The following is a 23,332-nucleotide window of genomic DNA, read 5'->3' on the forward strand; positions in this document are numbered from 1 at the left end:
GGGACCTTTAAATGTTAATATATCTGCGTCTCTCTCGCGAAATTCGACTTCTTTGTTCACTGTCGTCTCTTGTCTTATCTACTCTTTGATTGAACTATGCTTATTTAAAAAGAACCAAGCAAAACAAAATAATTAAGTTAAAGATAACAAAAGACAGAGGGCGGTTTAATTAACGTTCAGAGCTTACGTTGTCTAAAAAGATCGAACTACTACCGTTACTAGAATGCCATCTTTTAGCCAGTGAACCAAATGCCATGTTAGAAAACTGCAAATTCCATATTTCTATTAAACGAACCAAGGAATAATTTCGTTTGCATTATTCAAATCGTCGCTTGGATACTTTTACATTTTATGGATGTGTTCTTGATATTTTGATGTTTTTTCGCATCTGAATTTATCTTACTTTATTTTTTTTTCGCTTATTAGTAAAGATAGTACCTTGAGATTTATGCAGAAATCATAACTTGGAGAGAGCAAAAAGATACTAGAAAATATTTTATTTTATCTACGTATGGAGATATAGTCCACCACTGACTCTGAGTAATTACCAATTAATCTATAGTTTCCATTAATTACTAAATAGCCTTGCGAAGGCCTAACCTAACCGCAACTTTTTTTTGCTTTAATTATTATTACTTCTCACTATCAGTAATATTCTCTTTTTAGATTATTTTTAGATTAATCCACATTATTTTCACCACTAGAGAACTATTTCTGCAGCACTAGGCACTAGCTAAACCTTTAAGTAAATTATACATTATACAACCTTAGAATATCAACTTTATATTCCTAATTCCTACTCTTCTCTTATATATGTTCTAACATTCTTTGTGTTTTACTAATCTTAACACAGATGCATGAATCTTCTTGCTAATATGCTTAACAAATAATAACTGTACACAATAGTTAATCCAAATTAATTTTAAAAAATGACATAAAATGTAATAAAAAACTTTCACTACCCAAAAGAAGCCTTATGAATAAAAACTTAAATATGTAATTGAATATACAGGATGAGTCTTGAATATGTGCAAATATTTTCAGGGCTGGTAGATCTCGATAAAAAAACATATTTTCTCTTTACCGTTTTGAAGTCCAAAATAACCCAGTTATTTTATTTTAAAAATATCCAAAAAAAATAGTGTTGCTTAAATTTTGAGAATCTTCTCCCTATGTTGCCATATTATCAAGAAATTATGTTTTTTAACTATAAACTAAAAAAAACATTCTGAAAAGTTTTTCAAAAAATTCCATATTTTTTTGGGGAAAAAACATCATAATAGTGTTTCTGTGATCGAAATATACTATATCTAAAATATTTGCACTTATTTAAGACTCACCCTGTATAGTAAATATATAATTTTACAAATGTTTTAATTTAATTTCAATAAAATACTATAGGAGTTATAAAAACAGTTTACTAATATAATCAAGGTGAAAAAACAATACATCAATATAAACAAATCTGGCAATCAATAAACATATAAAATTGGGAGTAAATACCTACGTTATTAGATTTTTTATTTAGTTTATGTTTTCTTAATGAACAAAAAAGTACATAAAAATGTCATTTTAAAAATGTATTTGATTAATTATTATATGTTTAAAATAAACTCGGAAGGAATATTTTTGACAGATCACAAATGATGTTAAAAATAAATCATTATTTGATTAATACACAAGAAATATTAAGATGATGGCTTTTGATCTTGCATCATTAAATTATGATATAATATTAAGTCAACTTTATTGCGAAAAAATAGGTAGTTCAGGAACAAACTTAAGATGCAGTTATTTAATTATTATTCTCTAAACAAATTTAAAGTCACTTCTTCAATGGATTTGATTTGAGTAAAAATATTCCTAAATATTTAACCTTTAACGAAACACTATTTATCCTTAGATTAATTACAGATAAGATACTGTATACCTGATGTTTAACGTCCGCAAGATATACATTAGGGTGTTCGTTATTTCCCAAGTTGATTTTTTTTGCTACCGCCCTCTGAAATTTTAGTTTTTGCTCTAAAAAATTATCCAACGTAAACAAGTTCTTAATTTCTAATTTATGCCGTGGCGGAGCCATGATAATTTTTCCATTTAAATAACATGGGATTTTCTGACCTTTTGCATATAATTTTTTATCTCAAAACCAAATGAACAGCTTCGACAAAGACATATTCTAATAGATTTTACGCTCTACAAAAAAGGTCTTTTTGGTTTTTTTCATAAAAACATTCCTTTAAATGTTATTTGCGGTCAAAGTTATGCACATAGTTTATAATCAAATTTAATCAATATTTTTAATCAAAATCATTCACTGCAAATTCCGATTGCACCTTTTGATTTTGACTAAAAAAGGATCTAGGCCATATTTTTTTCAATAAAACAATATTTCTTTACCAACTTTAATATGGAAAACTAATATTGCGCCATCTATAATCAATTGATCAAAACTGTAATTTAAGGTTATTGTTTCATTGCCTTTCAGTGTTCGTAAATATGTGTATCAATTAAACAAATTTCGAGTAGTTTTTATCTTAAATATTACTTGTATCGAATTAATTAAATTAATTTAATTAATTAAAAATTTAATTTAATCATATATTTTTAATCGTTTATTTTTATCCTAAATATTACTGTATCGAATTAATTAATAATTAATTGATACTTAGTTAATTAATTAATAATTAGTTAAATAGCAATTAATTGGTAATTCGTTTTAATAATTAGTTAATTAATTAATAATTGGTTAATTAATTAATAATTTTATTTAATTAATTAATAATTTAATTTAATTTATTAATAGTTTAATTTAATTAATTAATAATTTTATTTATTAATAGTTTAATTTAATTAATTAATAATTTAATTTAATTAATTTGATACAAGTAATACCTAAGATAAAAACCGCTCGAAGGTTGTCTATGTTCAGTATGCAATAACTTTGACCGCGAATAACTTTTAAAGAAATGTTTTTATAGAAAAAACTAAAGAGGTCTTTTTTGTAGAGCGTAAAATTTTGTATTAGAATATGTCTTTGTCGAAGTTGTAGATTCATTTGCTTTGGAGAGAAAAAATTAAATGCAAATAGTCAGAAAATCCCATGTTATCTAATGGGAAAAGCATCATGATTCCGGCCCGGTTTAAATTAAAAATTAAGAGCTTGTTTACGTTGAATAACTTTTTTAGAGCAAAAACTAAAATTTCAGGGGTGGCAGCAAAAAAAATCAACTTGGGAAATAACGGACACCCTAATATACTTATAAGAATATTGCTTTGAATATTGTTTGTTTATGAGTACTAAACGTACTGGCATATACGCTGGATCGAGATAGCGCTAGAACAGCATATCAACGTTCACCTGTGATACTCAAAATGAAGCTTTCTTTGAATAAAGTGATTTTTTTCCCGGCACAAGCTTTGTTTATTACGCGGACAAAAGTTCTAATGCTCCCGTGGTAGCGTGCTGTATCTTATTATTATTTAGTCTAAGGTTTTACCACGTTATTTTTTTTAATTATTTTGTATTTTTTGGAATTATACAGGATGTTCCATCGACTACGTCATTTTATCTATATCAAAACCTGCAACCTGAAAGAAATTATACTGTTTCGGTTCAAATGAGGAACAGTTATGGTTCTGGGCCTCCAGCAACTGTACATGTATCAACTCCCAAAGTAAAACGAGGTAATGAATATTTAAAAGTTTAATATATTTTGTTCTAGTGGGCGAATTTTGATGAATTTTTAGCCAAGCTAAATTATTTGACTTTTTAGTATCTCTTTCTAAATAAAAAATGAAAGTTCCCATCTATCAGATATACGAGGGACAACAAAATGTTGATATTTTAGCGAAAGTTTGAAGCATCCTGTGGAATATGCAGTATCAGCAAGGAATTTAAAAATAATTGTATCATCTAGGTACATCCTTTCTCGATAGTTTGTTTTTTCGTTGATCTCAGTTACTTTAGTTTTGGTGGAGATATTCGCTTTTGAAGAATACACTAACATTTTTTTGTAATTTATATATTGAAACAATACCTTTGGTTTCGGTCCTAGTCAACAGACCGAGTAAGTTGTAATCCCGAAGCAGGCCTTCTTGACATAAGATTTGCTTCGTTTAATCTTCTGACGGTGATTGTATTTCTTGTAACAGCGTTTTTAAACATCTGACATGGCTACTATAAATAGTAAATTTTACTAACACAAATATGTATTTTGTATATGCATTCCTCATTTTTTAACACCCTGTTTAAAAATGTTTACATAGTTGCAGGAAATCCAGAGCCTGTATTAATTTTCGGTACACAATTTGCAATTTTCGAATTGGAAAAGCTGTTGGGTGATGGTATACATCTGTTTCATTCGGAATTATCAATTGAAGGTAAGTTAAAAACGCATTGCTGAATCTAATCTGAGTGAAAATAACAGTATGATTTCAAATTAAACATTGTCATCACCAATAGGTATAGGAATCCATATTAGCAAACAGTTGCTTTTCATATCAGATGTCAGTGGTACTGTTTGGTGCTTACCCATTGAACAGGAGACCAAGAACAAAACCAAGATCCTTACTTCCGACCAGATCGATTTCTTCCCTTTGGACTTATCAGTCGATTGGCTCAACGATCAGCTCTATATTTTGGGTGAAGTCGCTCCAAGGAAAAGTCCTCCGAGATATATAATTAAAAGGTAATAATCTCTATACCGGGTGCATCTCAAAAGTGGCTAACCGCTATAACTTTTTTATTTTTTCAGATGAAAAAAACGAGATTTGGTATGTTAGTATATGACATAAATTAGGATTAATTGACGTATTCAATTATTTTTGGTCACTTCCTGTTTTACCGGAAATGACTACAAGTTTTGATTTTTAAATGGCACTCTTGATATATTTCTACTTTATTCAATAGAAAATGACACCCTGAATAGAATGACATATCATATGTCAACTTTTGACATTTTCCGCATATGGTTTATTTGAAATTGTAACATGCGGTTCATAACGACACTTTTACTCGAAATATACCAAGTGTGCGGTACCAAATTATTCGTAAAAAAATGCTTTTACCAAATATGCTAATGAGCCACCCTTATTTCATTTGAAAAAATTGAGATATGATTAGAAATACGATTTGGGCATCTTTTAACCGGCCAGGACACTTTGAATAAGAAGGAGCATATCAAAAATCTTAGGTCCACCGTGATGGGCCTCAAATATGGGCGACTTAAATTCCGGTTTATCAGTGCCGTTCTAATTTTATTTAAAAAATGTAAAACTATGATGTAGGGTAGGCGTGGGGTAGACTCAATAATTTTTTATTTATTTTACGTTGTGAATAAATGTTGGTAGTTATTAAAATTGTTATAAAAATATAAAATTCTAATAAAAATAGATAAGTTATAATAATTATTTATAACCATAAACATCCGATACGCTACTGAAGCAGGTAAGTCAAATTGACGTATCTAAATTCTTTGACATGTAATCTTTGACAAGTAGTAAATAAAAACAAAAATTCAAGAAAAAATATATAATTAGTTATTTTAAGTGAATTTCATAAATGATCGGTTTACTACACGTATGTGTGTATATTATATAGTCACTTACTAGCGAAAAGTTGTTCCATTATTTCACTCGATTTTTGCCGAGATCTACCGCACGCTACACAACCAACTATTTTAGAGTTTTTTTCGATAAATCGCGAATAATTTCGATAGTGTCACTGTTAATTTTAGTTCTGCCACAATTTCCATCTAGATTTACTACCTTTATACTATATATACCTATCAGTAGTAGAATAAATAATAACTAACATCAAATAAGCTCCGTAAACACTGGCAAATCCACAAAATTTCAAATCAAATTCAAAGGTGTCAAATGAATCGTCAAACAGAACTGTCAAGGATCCCCACCCTAGAGACCTTTTTCCGCCCACCATGCATGAATACATGGATAGCATTATGCTCCTTCCTTAGTCTTCTTATTCAAAGGCCAGGACAAGATACGGAAAACAATAAACGATCAAATATAGTTTTCCCAGGCTTCTTGATTAAAAATTGGCAACAAGCCATGGCACTCTAGAAATTTAAATACGATTTTTCTTTGAACAAAAATGTCAAAAGTTGACATATGATAATATCTCATTCTACTCAGGGTGTCATTTTTTTTACTCAGGGTGTTTTTTAGAAATATACCGAGGGTGCCATTTAAAAATCAAAAGTTATAGTCATTTCGGATGAAACAGGAAGTGACCAAAAACAATTGAATACGACAATCAATCCTAATTTATGTCATATAACAACATACCAAATCTCGTTTTTTTTGCCTACTTTTTATATATTTTCTTTTAATCAAAATATTTTAGGATTTAAAAATAAATTAATTATAAATATATAAAATTTATTATTTACATCAACAAAACTCACCTTCTTAACAGCACTTAAGGGACATAATGGGCCATTACTACCGCTTTCACTTTCAAAATATTCTTATAAAATTTTCCAAAAATTTTTTCAAAAATTTTCGAATTTTCAAATTTTTTTTTTCGCGAAAAAAACTTCATAGGCGTGTTTCTGGGGTTGAACTATACCACCAGTTAAAATACTTGCACTTATTTCTGGGACACCCTGTATTATCCGTTAAATGGAGAGATCTTATATTAACAAAATTTTCTTCTAGGTGTAATCTAGATGGTACTGGTCTAACAGTCGCCTTGGCAGGACTAACCACCAGACCAAACAACATGGAAATAGACCCGTGCAACGGTTACTTGTTATGGTCGATCCGGGAATCCCCTGCAGCGGGGATATACAAGTTGGACATTTCTGATATTAGCAACGGCATCAAGCACGAAATCAAGCCCGAGAAAATATTAAACGGTTCGCACTTGGGAGCTTTCGTGGTTGATTATATGAATTTTCTGGTTCTTGTATCGAACCAGAAATTGAACACGATATTCTCCGTTACTTTGGATGGGTAAGTAAACACTTTTTTATTCTTCTTTTATTTTTTTACCTGTGTTGCTGTATTATCAAGATCTTATGTTTTTTAACTCAAAACTAAAAAAGTTTTTTTTATTTTTTTTTATTTCGCGAAAAAATACTCATATGTTTTTCGAGGTTTGTTCATTGGCTTCAAAAATAAAACCAGCCCCAAAAATATTTACAGTATTTGAGACTCGATCGACTTTTATAAAAACTACGCCTTTATACAGGGTGGTCCGATTGTATTCGGAAAACTTCGGCAGCACTTCTGCAGATAACAATAAGTAAATTAATTTGTAAAATATTCTTTTAAGATGCTTAGTTTTCGAGATAGAGGGTGTAGAAGTTTTAATTTATATTCGATTTTTTCCAAATAATTTCTGAAGTAACGTCAATATTTGGATGAAAAATTGGTGTCTGGGGTTTTTTGACATTCAAAATTTGATTTTGGTGTCAACATGACTCCTGTTTGAAGTGGGCGCCACCTACATATGTTTTTAAACTGTTTTGAAGAGCAATAACTTTTCGTTCATACCTGTTATAAAACTACTGAGTGAAAAATATACATTTTTTTTACATATATTTTTTTGCGTACAAAATGTTTCTTGGTAAAATTCGCTATGACCAATCGTTCTCAAGATATTTAAATGGAAATAGTTCATGCATTATTGAACAAAAATAAACATGTTTTTTTTTTTTTTTTTTTTTTTTTTTTTAAAAATAATAATTTGGAAAAATTTTTATTTTTTCAATTAATCATGAAATTGTTTCTACGAAAAATGATGATAGAACAGTTTTTTGTTTCAATTTTTTTGGGCACAAAAAACATTTCAAATTTATCTAAAAGTCAAAAAAATTCCCAGACACCAATTTTCATCCAATATTGATGTCAACTCATAATTATTTAGAAAAAAATCGAAATAAATATAAAACTTGTATACCCTGTACTCTCCGAAACTAAGCATGTTTAAGAGCACAACATTTATTATAGTTAAGGGTTGGAACCTTTGGTGTTATACAGCAAAATAGAACACTAAATCACCACAATTACACCAAACAATTTTACTTTTACAACTGGACGCGCGTTTCGCTAACCATGTAGCAATCATCAGCAGATGATTAATAAACTAAAATACAATCTACAATTGGAGCGTTTATATACTCGCTCAGTGGGCACAGAGTGGGCGTGGCAAGATCTAGCCAACCGAGTCAGAACCCACCGAGCGTAACAGTTAGATTTCCGCCACTAGAGTAGTAGGAAAAACAGCAAAGATATCATCCACATACCTAAACCATACTCTTGGAAAAAACTGAAACTGATTCTTAGCCTCCACTTCAAACCTGCTCATGAATAAATTAGCCAAAAATGGAGACAATGGATTACCATTGCTGTACCTTCCCGCTGTTCAAAAAAGTTGTTATAATAAATTGAAAACAATTTTGTTTCAAACATAACGATGTAAGCTCAATATATTCAATCACAGTTTTGTTGTCGAGACCATTTGCGTTCAGTAATTCCTTCAAGTAGCCTAAAGTATGTGGAATTGAAACACTTGGGAACAACGAAGATACATCAAAGGAGACCAAAATTTCACTTCAATGCAATGTAATATCTTTAATTTTGTTAATGAATTTAATATTATTTTTAACTGAGAAATGAACGGTTCATGGTTAGGTAAATTTTCGAACTTCCTTGATAACCATTTTCACCAAATATAAGTCGGAGAACTAACAGCCGAAACAATTTGGGGCATAGACTTTAGTCCCGGTTTAATGCAATTTTTGGCAACGCATACAATTTGGGTAATGAGGGATTGGATACTTGCAAATTTTTCTCTTTAAGAACAAATCAATAAGGTTGTGTTACATTCTTTTAAAGTTTTTTAACATCTGTTGTCATCTTAGACAAAGGATTCTTTTTTCAATTTTGTGTAAGGACCATTTATCGATTAATTTCTGTAAACCTTATCATAATGTCCTTTTTTTAATATCAACAACCTTATTTCCCTTATCAGCTTTTAGTTAGAAACAATCTTTGTTACGCAAACTCTTGACAATATTGTGCTCCTTGTTAGATTTTAATGATTTACTTGAAACGATATTTTTTGATAACTGATATCTATACAACTCTTTTGTAATACTTATTAGCCTCGGGTAAGTGGTGAATAGCAGTTTCAACACCCACGACGATTTCCTCCAAAGCGCTACTAGAGTTGGGCAATGCAAACTTTAAACCTTGTTTAATAAACCTGACAATTTACATACATTTATAAGAACTTTTTTAATTTATTTTATCTGCAGAATATGCTGCTTAAGTTTCCGGAATACAGTTCGGGACCACCCTGTATAATTAAAACAGATGTTAAGACTGAAAATTTTATGGCACATAACACTGAAGCAAAAAAAATTAATACAGCATTCTATTTTGAAACACTCTTATCCCTGAAAATATTTTTAAAATGGAAATCTCAAATAGGAAAACTGATATTCAGCTTTTTCGGAACACTGGGTCGTCCTCTATATCATTCATTATTGCCTATTGAGGATTTATTAAGAAATTAAATAAATTTATCATTTTTAGAAAAATCGTAACCAACATTCGCAAGAATGTCATAGTACCAAAAATGAAACACGTCATCTCCCTTGCTACGGTCAACGAAAGATTCTACTGGACAGATGGAAAGTCAGTCTACTACGAAGAGTACCATCCAGGTAGGCAGCTCTATTTTAACAACCAGATGTCACATTTGGGCAAAACGCAGTACAGAGAAATATTTTATTAATTTGTGGCTAGCACCCAGCCCTGGCCCATACCCAGGAACCCTCCCATAAATCTGCAGGCTGTATTTGGTACGACCATGGCAAAAACGAAATGGAGTCCGCCGCATTTGCTGGGACTACAAGGCAAGTTATTTCTAAATACAGTTAAACCTTTTGGTTTAAATGTGCCCAAATAAATAAACAAAATATTTTTTTTTTTTAATAAATACTTTTTTAAAGTCAAATTTCAACCACTGAGGACAACATCCATTCAAAAGATATATATTTCCAATCATTCCGTTAAACTTACTTAGAGGACTGATTATCCACTATTATTTACTTACTTGTTACAGGAAAAGCAGCTTGGCAAAACTGGTCCTACGAAATTTCAATTCAGAATTTAATAAACGGTTCTATATCAACTTACACCACAAATTCCACGTCATTTAGTTTAAACGATCTTACGGAAAATACTGAGTATCTTCTTAGAGTGCTGGCCTATACTAAATATGGCAAGAGTCCATGGTCTTCAGAGTTCAGAGGTAGCACTTTGGAGAAGGACAGGAATCCTGTATTTTTGTGGTCTGGCATAGAAGGTCTATTCAAATCAGATTCTACTATAGAGAATGTGGAAACTTTAATACACAAGAGTGGAATGGGAAATATTGCTTTCACTGGAGTCTCGTGGTATCAAGACCAACTTTACATGGTAAGCACATATTTTCAATCACATATATTATTATATTTGTTTCTGGGATCGAAATATGGTTAGGTTAGATTAGGTTGCTGGTGTTTGGGATTATGTTTGATCCCTCGGTCGTAGGCCTTGGGCTCATTGCGATACCCCTGTATTATTGTACCAAACCTTTCTCTCATTCTTTCTTTGCGTTAAAGCATTTCCAGCTGTTTGCAAAGTTCCTAATGTCACTGATGTTGGCTTCTGCTGCTTCCTCTAGTCCTTCCAAAAAACATTGCCCTAACTTTTAAAAGCGTCGGTATTCCAGTGCCGGACAGTGACACAGTAGATGCTCTATGGTTTATTCTTCCTCTCCGCATTATCTGCAGTAGTCGTCATTGGAAATCTTCCATCTCACTAGGTTTACTCCCGTGGAGGAGTTTCCAGTGATGACATCTACAGTTATGCGTACTAGGTTCTTTTTGTACTCTAGTAGTCGTTTTGTCTTTTTACTATCTACCTTACTTATACCTTATCTACCTCTATCTTTACATATCTACCATTGGCCACAATCTTCGAGCTGTAGCGTAGTTCTCACGGTGCGGCGTTGAGAGTCACAGTCCCTTGTTGCTTAGCCTTGATGGAAGTTTCTATAGCTTCCTTCAGTGTGTTGATCGTCACAAGTGGTGGATCACCTGCCACGGCCTCTCCCCTGGCCCCTCCTTTAGCGAGGTTGCCCACCACATTGCTGTGGCTCCCAGCACAGATTGGCCCCGCCTTGACGCAGCCAGGACAGTGCTTTTCGACAGTCCATCACAGTTTTGGATCTCGCTGATAGCATGGTGATGCTTCTTCGCGCCAACGATATTCCCTATTGGTTTATCAGCGATTTTCTTTCGTATACAACTGGCCGCTTCCTTTAGAGCGTACACTTCTGCTTGTAGAGCATACAGCCATCCGAAATACGGGTCGAAATATACTACCCTAAAATATTTCCACTTATTTAAGACTCGCCCTGTAATAATTATGCACTTTTAAACAGGTTAGTAATAATAGCCACGTGGTATGGTACAACTTGACCTCCCATAAATATGGTAGACTAGCCGACATGGATTCTGTTGGTAGCATCGCAGTAGACTGGATTGGGAAAAAACTGTATTGGTCAAATTTGAAACAACAACTGGTAAGCAAGATAAATTTTCAAATTATCTACTAATCTACTTATAGAGAATATTATTACCTAAGCTTGTAATAAAATGAATGCATTTTTCTTCCAAATGAAAACGCGCTCTAAATAAAATTTAAATTATGTTATACTGTACTATTTTTAAGATTATTCGCAGTGATTTAAATGGTAGCCAGCAAGAACCTCTATCAATATTAACTCTAGCCAAAGAAATAGTCATAGATTCAGTAAAGGCTTACTTGTATTGGTCTAGGGAGTATGTTGTCGAATGTGCTCATCTAAATGGAGAAGACAAAATGGAGTATGATCATCTAGAACCGTTTTCTGGTAGACAAGGTAAGACCCATACCAATATGTTGCTGAAAATTAATTATCATATTTTTATTATCTTCTTTTTTTATTATTATTTTATTTTATTATTTTGTTTTTATATGATTTCTTCAGAAATTAAAGTTATGGGACTGACACTGGACATGGACAAAAAACTAGTATACTGGGTTGTAAGAGGTTCGGATGGTTCGCACTTATTTGAGGCTCCCATGGCTGGATATTATGATGGAGAAGATATAACAAAACGAAAAGTAGCTCTCTTGCAGCGAGGTAACATGCAGGGACCTTTCTCCTACTTCAATAACCGTTTGCTATGGCTACAAGATGAGAAAAATGCAGTGGTGAGCGATTTAGTAGGGAAGAATATAGCTGTTATAAGTGGAAAATTAATATGGGGTTTGAATTTGGTGTACGTTGTTGATGAGTCACTTCATCCTTGGCCAAGTAAGTACCATTAAGGTCTACTAAAAAACTGATTTGTGATTAGTTTCAGTTTCTATTGAATTTTAATATGTCGAGTTAAAATAATTTAATTATTAACCAGAAGCTTGCAGTCAGCATAAAAAAATAACCCATATTGTGTGGCATTTTAATACCAAGAAATGATTTTGTTTTATTTGAAACAATTACTGAAGCACAAACCTATTCAACTCCTAATAAGATCTTTGATAAAAATAGACTACCTATTGATTTGGATCATTTTTGACGTTTAGTATTTCACATTGTCAAGATCCATCTTTTCTGCAGTTTTTTTTTCGATGGGGAGGGAAAGAATCTTCCATAAGACACCCATTGCTGGGTAGTGCCGGATTCCTACCGGCTAAAAAAACCCTCCTCGTTCAAGTAAGCACACCACGCCGGAACCGCTTACGCATTACTTCGACGTGGGGGGCTGCCTACGCCATGTGGCGTTGTTCCTCTTCTTTTTTACTGAGTATATATGTAACACATTTGTTTTACCAATTTCCCATAATAATTCACCTCCCTCAAGGCTTCTCATCAAGTTCGTTTCGGTGAAATCCAGTCCACTCTCCTTCTTAAAATGATCTCTCTCATCCTTCAATCTGGGATAATAGAATACATGTTCAGCGTCGTCTATTTCACCACAAAATAAACATGATTCAGGGCTTGCCCGCCGCATCTTGTAGAGCTGTTCAATGTCGTCTATTTCACCACAAAATAAACATGATTCAGAGCTTGCCCGCCGCATCTTGTAGAGGTATTTTCGGAAGCACCCGTGTCCAGACAGCATTTGTGTCAGGTGGTATCCCACTTCACCATATGGTCTGTCAATCCATTTTTCGATGTTGGGTAACAGTCTCCAGGTCCATCTTCCGTAGATACTTTCCTTTATTCCACTGATCCTGCCATTTCTCCATCACAGTTTTCCTGGCTATTTGTTTCAGCTCTCCCTTGTATCTATCCGCTCGTTCATGAGCTAATAAGTGGATAGGAGGAATGCCCGCAATGACACCAACTGCCTCAGTAGATACAGTTATGTAAGCGCTACAAACTCTAATACATAATTTGCGCTGCAGAGCTGTTATCTTTCGCTTAGTTTTTATTTTGTCGATTGCCTTATACACAGATCACGTAAACCCTTATACCATACCGGAGCTGCATATAACAATTGTGAATGTATTACGCTTACAAGAATTCTACGCTTTGATGACCTAGGGCCCCCTATGTTCGGCATTAGTTTTGATAATGCAGCTAGAGTTTTTTCCACTTTAGTGATTGTTTGGGTAACATGTCCACAGAATATTGTTTTACTATCTAACCAGACTCCGAGGTATTTTACAGCATTCTTAATGATCAATGTTCCCTCAACATCGAAAAGAATTGGTGCCAATTTTCGTTTGGTGGTTAGAATTACCGCCTCAGTCTTTTGTGGTGCTAGCTGTAAATCCTTCTGTGCCATCCATTTAGATCTTTTCTGCAGTTTATTTAAAAAAATTACAGCATGTTTGGCCTAGCCATCCTTGGTGAAACTAGGCTTGAGTAGGATCATACAGGTTATTGATTATATTATTATTTTACTAAATAGAAGTCCATCTCTCAATTTTAATACTTTATATTTATTAAAAAATAATAATTACTGAAACATGAGACTACTTAATACTAGGCGAGATGACTATGTTGTAATGTTGGTTGATGACTGGTTCACTCCATTACAGAATAACCAAAGATCTCTTACAATTATTACAAAGTCAATATACAAATTTATTAATTTTTTTGTTTTTTATTTTTTACTCGTAACATTTCACTGAGTCTGACAATTTTCCTGAGTAATTTTTTCTCTGCAAAATTCACCATTTCTTGAAAAACAAATATTAAAAAAAAAAAAAAAAAAAAAAAAAAAAAAGAAAATTTTTATTGTAAGACTTCTGATTTTTACATATGATATATCATATCATAGGCATATACATATCTAAATATTAAAGTTAACTAGAAAGCAACTGTTAATAACTGCGACTTAGACGAATTTATTTCTACTTATTTGGAGTATGATAGGTTTGGAAACAGTCCTTAAGGTGGAGTCCCACGTTGCATTTAGAGCAGATAAACTTCGCACATTTTTTACAATACGCGCACTGTCTTTGTGTAACATTAGAGGCAACAAGGTGGTCCATTTTATCAAATCTTATTTCTGTGTGTACATTCCGGCTGCATTTTGGTTTTGGTCCAACAAGGTGCTCAGGTGACGTCAAAATTGATAAAACTACTCTTCGGGTAAACTCTAATAAACTAGTTTTCGTGTAGGCATGGCGGTAGAGAATCCACATATTTACCAAGGCTCCATTGATACGGAATCTTTGATCGTATTCTGATACGATAAAGACCCCTTAGTTTGTCAAATAAGTCAACTCCACCCATTCCTTGGTTATACAAATTGACAAGACTGGGTTGAACCACTTGGACAAATGTTCTTTCATTTTTTGACCAACGTCTACACTGGCTTTTCGAGAAGCAAATCTGGTCACTGTCTACGTTGGTTCCGATAGTAACCTGACTTATCATGTCATCTTATCAAACTCGTGGATTTATCAGCTTCTTGCAGGACATGGTTACTTCCACGTGACTCTTTTTTGAGATCTTTGAATGGAGCCTTATCTACTCGATCGGCCCTCATTGTGCCAATACAAAATATTTGCTCTGCTTTCAGAGTCTCCAAAAGTGACAGTGAGTTAAAGAAGTTATCTATGAAGAGTGTGCTGCCGGGAGGTAAATACTGCCGACATACATTTTCTGTTACCGACGATCCCAAGGATTTGCCTTCCTTTTTGTCACCAGCACCACAGTATGGATCAAATTTGAGCAAATAACCTTCTGATGTAGAGAGGCACCAAATTTGAATCCATACCTAATTGGTTTCCCTCGTATGAACTGTTTCATATCGTGGCGACCATAATAGGGCTCCATCGCTTCATCTAAGGAAAAAATTTCTCCGAGAGGTGCTGCTAGCAATTGAGAGACTTCATTTACTCTGTCGATGAGGGGTTGGATCTTGTAAACCTTGTTATTAGGGTCAATCTTGGTGTTGTCGTTGACGTGTAGGTAACGGTGTATCAATTCAAAACGATCTCTAGATATACTATTGCTCACTAAATGATTGTATGTATCAGACTTTGCTTCCCAGTACATTCTTCTGGCAGGTAACTTATTGTACCCAGATAAAATCAAGATTCCAAGGTAAATGTACATTTCTCTAGTGGATACAGCGAAGTTATGGTTACCTTTAAAAATGGCGTATTTCATAGTTTCATCACAAATAAATTGTACGAATTCTTCTGGAAAAAACAGTTTGAATAAATCTATTGGTGCTAGGCCATCGTTTTTGATTTTATTTGCAACATCTGGTAAAGGAGATTTGGAAATTTTGCTTTCTGAATGGGATTCAGTAATTTTGTTTGCCACTTTCTAACTTTCTTTCCTTTTATAGACCTGTTTTGATCGTTCGTGCTGCTAGGTGTTTCGTCTGTAGCTTCTTTTCGGATCTTTTTAGTCAAAATTGAAAGAGGTATATCATCTTCATCAGTTTCTTCATCACTGACAGCCGTATTTTGGGAGCCTGGATTTATTTCAGTTTTCTCACGGGATTTTTCTTTCACTGCAAAAACTTCAACTGGTTGTTTCAAAATCCCCTTTCCTAAATCATGTAGTTGAAATGGTTCCTCTTCATCGCTTTGGGCATCGTCTTTGTTGCTATCTTGGCCATCATCTGGAGGTAATAATACGAAATCAAGTCGATCACATTCTTGCAGAGTTTCATAATTCTCATCATCATCACTGATAATATCAAGAAAATTGACAAGCCCCGGCGTCTTGTGTTCTCAGATTAATTCCACTTCTTTCTGAAAACAAAATTTATACATTACTTCCTATGATGTGATATTTCATATGTTGAAAAGATACTTCAATAAATGTAAAACTAACGAAAAAACTGGTTTTAATTAGTTTTGTTGGAATAAACTAATGTACTGGCTATTAAGTTTTCATAACAATTTGAGAAAAAAGTACTATTATAGAAAAAAATAAAATATAACCTCACCTTAGCGGCATGTCTGCATAAAAAAAAAGTTTCCCGAGATATCAACTGCAATTCTACGTACCCTTTCGAATATTTGGAAAATTCACTGACACTTACACTTAGATATACTCACAATCGACGTATAAGACAAACTAAACCACACTTTTCACAAACGGCTGGACGTGTCACGACTCGCAGAGATTTGATGTTTTGGGTATGAAATATCATATCATAGGCATTACTGGGTTAAAATAACAAACTAGGAAGAATAATCCAATTCAAATTCCAACCTTGAAAAGTCTAGGTATATATTTTAATAACTGTTATAACTACAACACGGAACAACAAAGTATTGCATATGCAGTTTTTATGAACCTAGTCAAACTTACACTTGATAAAACTGGACGCATTGATTAGGCTCATCTTTCTATAAGTTATTCATTATCTCACAGACCAACGCAACGGCCAATCATTTCTGCATTTTTTATAGTTTTTTTTTAAATAATTAACGAGTTAACATGCTAGTCTTATTTGAACTAGTTGACAGTTAAGAGGCCTAGTTAACATCCAGTCTTATTTGAATTAATTGCTTAGACTTCTACTTCTTTGATTGTTTGACTATGCTACAGAAGACGAGTACATCTATGAGTTTCGATGCTCTAAGTCGATTTAATAATGTCGGTGTTTTATTTGAAATAATTACTAAAATATTTATCAATCTATTATCCATCCTTAATACGACTAAGCTCTTTTACAATAAAGATATATCTAGATGTGGGTTTTATTACTTCATAGAAAAACAGAAAATCTCTTATGTTTGTGTTAGTTCTATAATATACTTTAAACTATTTTATCTAAACCTAGTCAAAGACGTTTGGTATTTATCAACTCTGAGTAGGATTAGGCGCAATAACTAGGCTCAGAATTTGGATGATTATTTTATTGTTGTACTAAGCAATATTTTCTATTGTTTTACTTTGATGTCATAAATTCTGTTAGATATTTTTTGTAATGTTAATTAATAATAATAGCGGTAATTTATTAAATATTAATAAATAATAATAGTGGTAATATCAATGATAATATTATAGACTTGTATTTCGATATTTGTTTCATTACTTTACGGATCTTACAGCTCAAAATCACCATAAATCAAACTTAATCAGAACTTTGATAAAACTAGGCGCAATGACTAGGCTCGTATTTTGACAAGAGTTTGACTGTTTTATTTTGTGTGAAGACAATAGAGGCGCGTAGGTTACTGACTAGGTTCATAAAGCTTGTGTTGTTACATACTTTAAGTGTACTCCTAAAATAAGAAACAAATTCATATGATCCATTATAAATTATATTTTCAGGCAACGTAACTGCTGGAAACATTAATGTAATACCAAAAGAAATAGATACCGGTTCTGTAAAAGTCAGTGGTTCTTCAGATTCCTTCAACATTACTTGGAGCCCAATAAAAAATGTGAATTATGGCGTAGTTTTTTACGAAATCCAGATTGACGGTTTGCCTAGAAACAACTCCACTGTAAGCTAGAAATATTTACAAAATCGAACATGAAGATAAAAATAGATTTCTTTTAGATTATTACTACAGAGCCTACCATTCGATATTGGAGACATATTCCGCCATTCACTCTGATCAATGTTAACATAAGAGCGTTCACTTATTGGGCTACTTCGCCTCAAATTAGAGCAGAAATATATTCACCACCGTCAACGCCATCTGCACCCATCAATACTCGAAGTTATGTGGTTCACAAGCACGGTCCATTTGACTTATATTACAGCAGTGTTTCGGTGATATTTAGATGGGACCCACCTCTGTTTCCAAATGGAGTGCTTCAAGGGTATTATGTGAGGTATGTAATTGTCCTAGTTTCCCACCCCAAAAATAAATACAAGGAAAAATAACTAAACACAAGTTAAGCCAATAAATATTTAAGAAGTCCTTTATATTTACATAATATGTCCATATACCGGGTGTCCCAATATTCCTTGGACATAGAACTACTGCGTATTTTTGGAATCAAAATAAGTTCCTTTGACATAATTTACCTCTTTGTTTGTCCATTAGAGGGCATCAAATTTAAAGATATTTTTAAGAACCGATATTCCGATTTGAATGAAATTTGGGATGCTTATATTTTGCCAAGTGTTTTAACATTTGACGTTCACAAAAATCAAGAAAAAGTACGGGAAGGGTGAAAACTACCCCCACCCCTATATAAACTTTAGTAGATATACACTACACAAAACAATTAACGCATATTTGAATAAAAGTAATTATTACACATTTCTAAATAAAGCATGCATTTTTCGGCCCTTCTCTTGTGAGTTTTTTAAAGATAATTAGGGTACGCACTGACATGTAATTTTTAGTCGGCCGACTATTTAGTTGCAAAAGTAAAAACAATCAATTCTTATGGAGCCGATTGGCCCAATATTTGCATTTCGTAGTCCTACGCTATGCGCTGACAGGCAATTTTTAATCGGCCGACTATTTAGTTGCTAATTTGTAACCAATATATCTTTATGGAGCCGCGCTGACATGCAATCAACTAGTCGGTCGATCGGCTCCATAAGTATGTATTGTTTTCACTTTTGCAACTAAATAGTCGACCAACTAATTATTACAAACTATTTATAACCGTAAGTCAGGGAATTCAAAGTGTCTTGTTTTTCAAATAATATTTTTTTTAGAAAATATGCGATAATTGTTTTGAGTAGTTTATTTTCCCTCTGCACCGACGCGACGACCGATTTTTTTTTTAAATGGTTCTTCTATTATTTACTACATTTTTTGTCTCTTCTAAAACACACCACTGCGCATCCTTTTTGAGAAAAAAAATTAGAGATTAGAAATTAGAAAAAATTATTAAATTAAAAATTAGAAAAAAATAGAAAATTTTTTGCTTAGAGTTCAGCCCTTTATTCATTTTTGCAATTAACATGGGTGATTTATTTTTCACCTCCGAGAAGGGGTGGCACTCACCCCCCGGGGGAAAGCGCACATCGCTACTATATAGCTTATTTTGTTTCTTACATATACACAACCAAACTTATAAGGAATCATCTATTATTTTTCATAATAATCATATTTTGAGACGTATGAAAATTTTGTGTTTATGAATAAAACTCAGTCCGTACCAATGACTTATAATGAAAAATAATCCATATAGCAATAAAAAAAAATTAATCAGTTCCCAAAATAAACAAAATGGTATTTTTTGGTTTCTGAAACGAAATTAAGACTTACATTTTTAATGGCCAAAAAGCAAAAACAAAAAGAAAATTGATAACTTTAATATTCCTTGTTGCCACCTCTAGGCCTTATGCAAGCTTCTATTCGCGCTGGCATGTTTCTTATTAAATTATCAACGTTGTCTTTTGGGGTATGTTTTCCCATTCTGCTAATGCTGCATCAATAAGCTGTGCAAGATTTCCTGGATTGTTTTGACGAGCTCTAACCCTTCTTTTGAGCTAGTTCCACAAGTGTTCGATAGGGTTTAGGTCTGGTGAACATGCAAGCCAGTCCAAAACTATGAAGCCTTCCGTTTCAAGATATTCTCTAGTCACTCTGCTGGTATGGGGAGGTGCACTATTGTACAAGAAGTTAAAATTATAACCAATTGCAGCTCTCCAAAGACTAACGATTGGGTCGAGCACCAAGTCAACATATCTCCGACCCCTTAAAGTTTGTTGAAGTGGTAAAAATGGAGTTTTTGCTCCCAGTATAATACCTCCCCAGAACATTATAGTTCCTCCTTTGTATCTTGGTACAGATTTGACAGCCTGAAGTCGCGCTCGTCTTTTTGGAGCTCTGAGAACCCGAATTCGATGGTTATCTGATCTTAGGCCAATTCTGGTCTCATCCGAAAAAAAAACATGAAGCCTTTTTGTTAAGGTTTCAACTAAAACGTTCACACCTGTAGCTGCCAGAAGTTGTCTTTGTAGCTCTGGATGAGAAACATTGGGATTTATTCTAACAATTTGGCCCATAAGGCAGTCTTGTTGTTCAGTTGTGACTCTTTGACGACTTTGTCTGGTCCTATCCTTGTGTGTTCCTAATTACAAGTACCTGGCATATGTTTTCGATACAACACCCTGGGTAACGCCTACTATATCTGCTACGTCTCTTTGGAGCATTCCTTGTTCAGTGAGAGCATTAATTCTTCCCCTCTGTACATCTGTTAATCCAACATAAGGATTTTTTTTATTTTTTTGGATCGAATCAAAATTACCGGACAATCGTGATTTTACTACTGAACACAAAATTCAAAAGAAAATAAATCGCAGCAGTCGTTTATTCTTTATTATCATGTTTATTTACAACAAAACGCCTTATCTTAAAGTCGAATACCAATTTTTATACTTACAAGAAATTTAGTCAGAAATAAAGAGTGATTCCATATAAGTTTGGTTGTGTGTATATCTCTATTCAATGTTAAAATTTCACGTCAATCGGTACGGGTGTCAAGAATTCAGAGGTAATACCCTATTTTTATCCTTGCTTACTGGCCTAACTGTGTTATTTGGCCAAAGACGCGATATAATTCTTTTTTCAAATCATTGGCTCAGTAAACAGACTTTTATATAAATCTTATGCTGTTTTTTAGTTGTTGGTACATCGGCGAGGATACTCGGATAGATCAATGTGATGATGTTAAAACACCACCAAACCAAACAGAATATAAAGCGAAAGATCTAATATACAACAAAGTATACTTTTTTCAGGTAAGTGGTTATCATAAACAAACAAATTATGTTTCATGGTAAAATAAATCTCTAACATTTCATAAATAATTATATACAAACTATAGGAAAAATTGTTCCAGGTACAAGCTTTCACTGAAATAGGCACAGGTGCTTTGTCTGAACCAATATCAGTTGACGCAGGCAATGAAGCTCCCTTACCAATCTTATTAATAGCTTCATCAGACTCCATTTTCATTGACGACATGGACACAAATCAAGCACATTCTTTACTGACTGGAATCAATACTCCCAAAGTAATAGCGTGTTTGCTAAGGGAACAGAAAGTCTTCTGGATAAACGAAATTCGAGAATTACTCATGTACGATTTTTCTTCAGGCAACAAAATCAAACTGTTTGACATCAAAGGCAAACCTACTGATTTAGTAATGGATTGGTTAGAAAGAAGCCTGTATTATGTTGAAGAAACAAGCGAAGACTCGGGATCTACCATTTATAAAATCGATTTAAATAAATTTGAGAACGGTATTGTTCAAAATGAGAAGATCTTTTCGACATCAGCTAATATAACGAAAATAGAGATCTCACCGTTTACAAGAAAAATTTATTGGATACAAACCATGGATAATCAGTTGCATAAAGTTATGTTTTCTGATTTGAACGGTTATAATACTGAAGACTTCTTTTCATCGTCAATTCAAGATCAGGCTAAAAGAAACACTACAGCCGAAGACTGTAGTTGCTCAACTAAGACAAACGTTGAATCAACATTTACTATTGACCATTCAGTATTTCAAATAGAACCCGTTCTTATATTCATTGATTCTGATTCCAAAGAGGTGTTCTCGTCAGACAAAAGTGGATGTCAGTGTACTGTAATTCTTAATGGCACAATTCTAAGTGAGTCAGACCCATTGAAGAAAGTTAAATTTGATTTTGACTCACTTTACTGGACTAACTCTGATGATACATTGTACGCATTGAAACCAAAACATTCACACTTGATAAGTAAGCCTTTGAAGTCTAACGATATACTTATTTATGGAGAACATACGCAACCATATCCTCCCCAAGATTGTCTTAGTCCTTTGCAGCATTTAGATATAAAACCCAGTATTAAGAGAATGTCATTTGATTCTCTAACATTAAAAATGCCTGATATTTTGTTTAATTCAAATTGTATGAACACATCTATAGCGACTGTAATGTACAGAATCAGGTATATTAAGACAAATAATAATCCAGGAGGTGACTTTGGGGAAGTTACAACGTTTGATAAAGAGATTGAAGTAACAGATCTGGAACCTTATACAATATACACTGTAAAGGTAGCGGCGAGCAATCACTATTCAGATGAACACAGTATATATTGGAGTAAACCGCTGAGGTTCAGAACTTCACCTGGAGGTAAGTTTTTAAAGCCGTGTTCGTACAGGGTGTTTCAAAAATCATGCCATCTCTCATGGGGAGATATATACTAAAAGTAAGATTTGTTTCTTATATCAACATAGGTCCGATTCTGCTTTGTTTAGTAGTTAGTCTTAAATTATTTTCGATTTATTATCATTTTCTTCCAAGTCCTTTAAGAGATTTCAGTTAAATTTTTAGGGTGCGAAATAAGTGCGATATATTTTAATGTTAAAAAAATGTCGACAGATTCACCAGTGACGTACATATGGGATATCACTTAAACATTGTTATTAAAAACTGGGCGCCACTGACTTATTTCCCTACTTAGCACAGTTGTGTAGGCTATTTCATGCCCAGTAAAAGTTGTCTCTCGATATTTTGTCAATTTTGCTCTTCTTTATGAGATAAATACAATTTTATTAATTTGCCTTGATCCAAGACTAATAACAACCTTTAATTCTTTTTAATGTCATTAACTGGTCATAAGGATGTTAAAACTTTTAAGAAAAATAGGTCTTTAGCTCGGTCTTTTGTAATTATAACCTTATATACTATTATTAGCCGACCATACCAATAGGTATTGTAGGCAGGTAGGCTATTAAGATCGGCAATTTTTTTTTAATTTCACTCAAAATGAGTTATTTGGGTCATAAATGACTTAAATACAAAATATTTTCATGGTGTCTGTCCGTCTGTAACACGATAACTCAAAAACCGCTAAACCGATT

General features: G+C 33.1%; 2 protein-coding genes across 2 annotated transcripts; both read left to right on the forward strand.

The window, feature by feature from the left end:
• Nucleotides 1-726: 726 nt before the first annotated feature.
• Nucleotides 727-9,772, forward strand: LOC115889675 (low-density lipoprotein receptor-related protein 2-like). Its single transcript, XM_030909733.1, has 6 exons — nt 727-745; nt 3,549-3,690; nt 4,273-4,386; nt 4,469-4,694; nt 6,685-6,981; nt 9,571-9,772. Exons 2-6 carry the CDS (start codon nt 3,624-3,626, stop codon nt 9,770-9,772), a joined length of 906 nt encoding a protein of 301 aa, XP_030765593.1. The 5' UTR covers nt 727-745; nt 3,549-3,623.
• Nucleotides 9,773-9,785: 13 nt separating this feature from the next.
• LOC115889674 (proto-oncogene tyrosine-protein kinase ROS-like) lies at nt 9,786-22,601 on the forward strand (the record flags this gene model as incomplete). Its single annotated transcript, XM_030909732.1, has 9 exons — nt 9,786-9,893; nt 10,103-10,458; nt 11,468-11,608; nt 11,758-11,947; nt 12,065-12,385; nt 17,831-18,006; nt 18,063-18,340; nt 21,098-21,215; nt 21,317-22,601. Coding segments are annotated over exons 1-9 (2,911 nt in total), but the record flags the coding sequence as incomplete, so codon positions are not given.
• Between the last annotated feature and the right edge of the window lie 731 nt (nt 22,602-23,332).

The sequence above is a fragment of the Sitophilus oryzae genome, unplaced genomic scaffold (assembly GCF_002938485.1).
Source record: "Sitophilus oryzae breed Bouriz unplaced genomic scaffold, Soryzae_2.0 scaffold_823_pilon_pilon, whole genome shotgun sequence".
NCBI lineage: Eukaryota > Metazoa > Arthropoda > Insecta > Coleoptera > Curculionidae > Sitophilus > Sitophilus oryzae.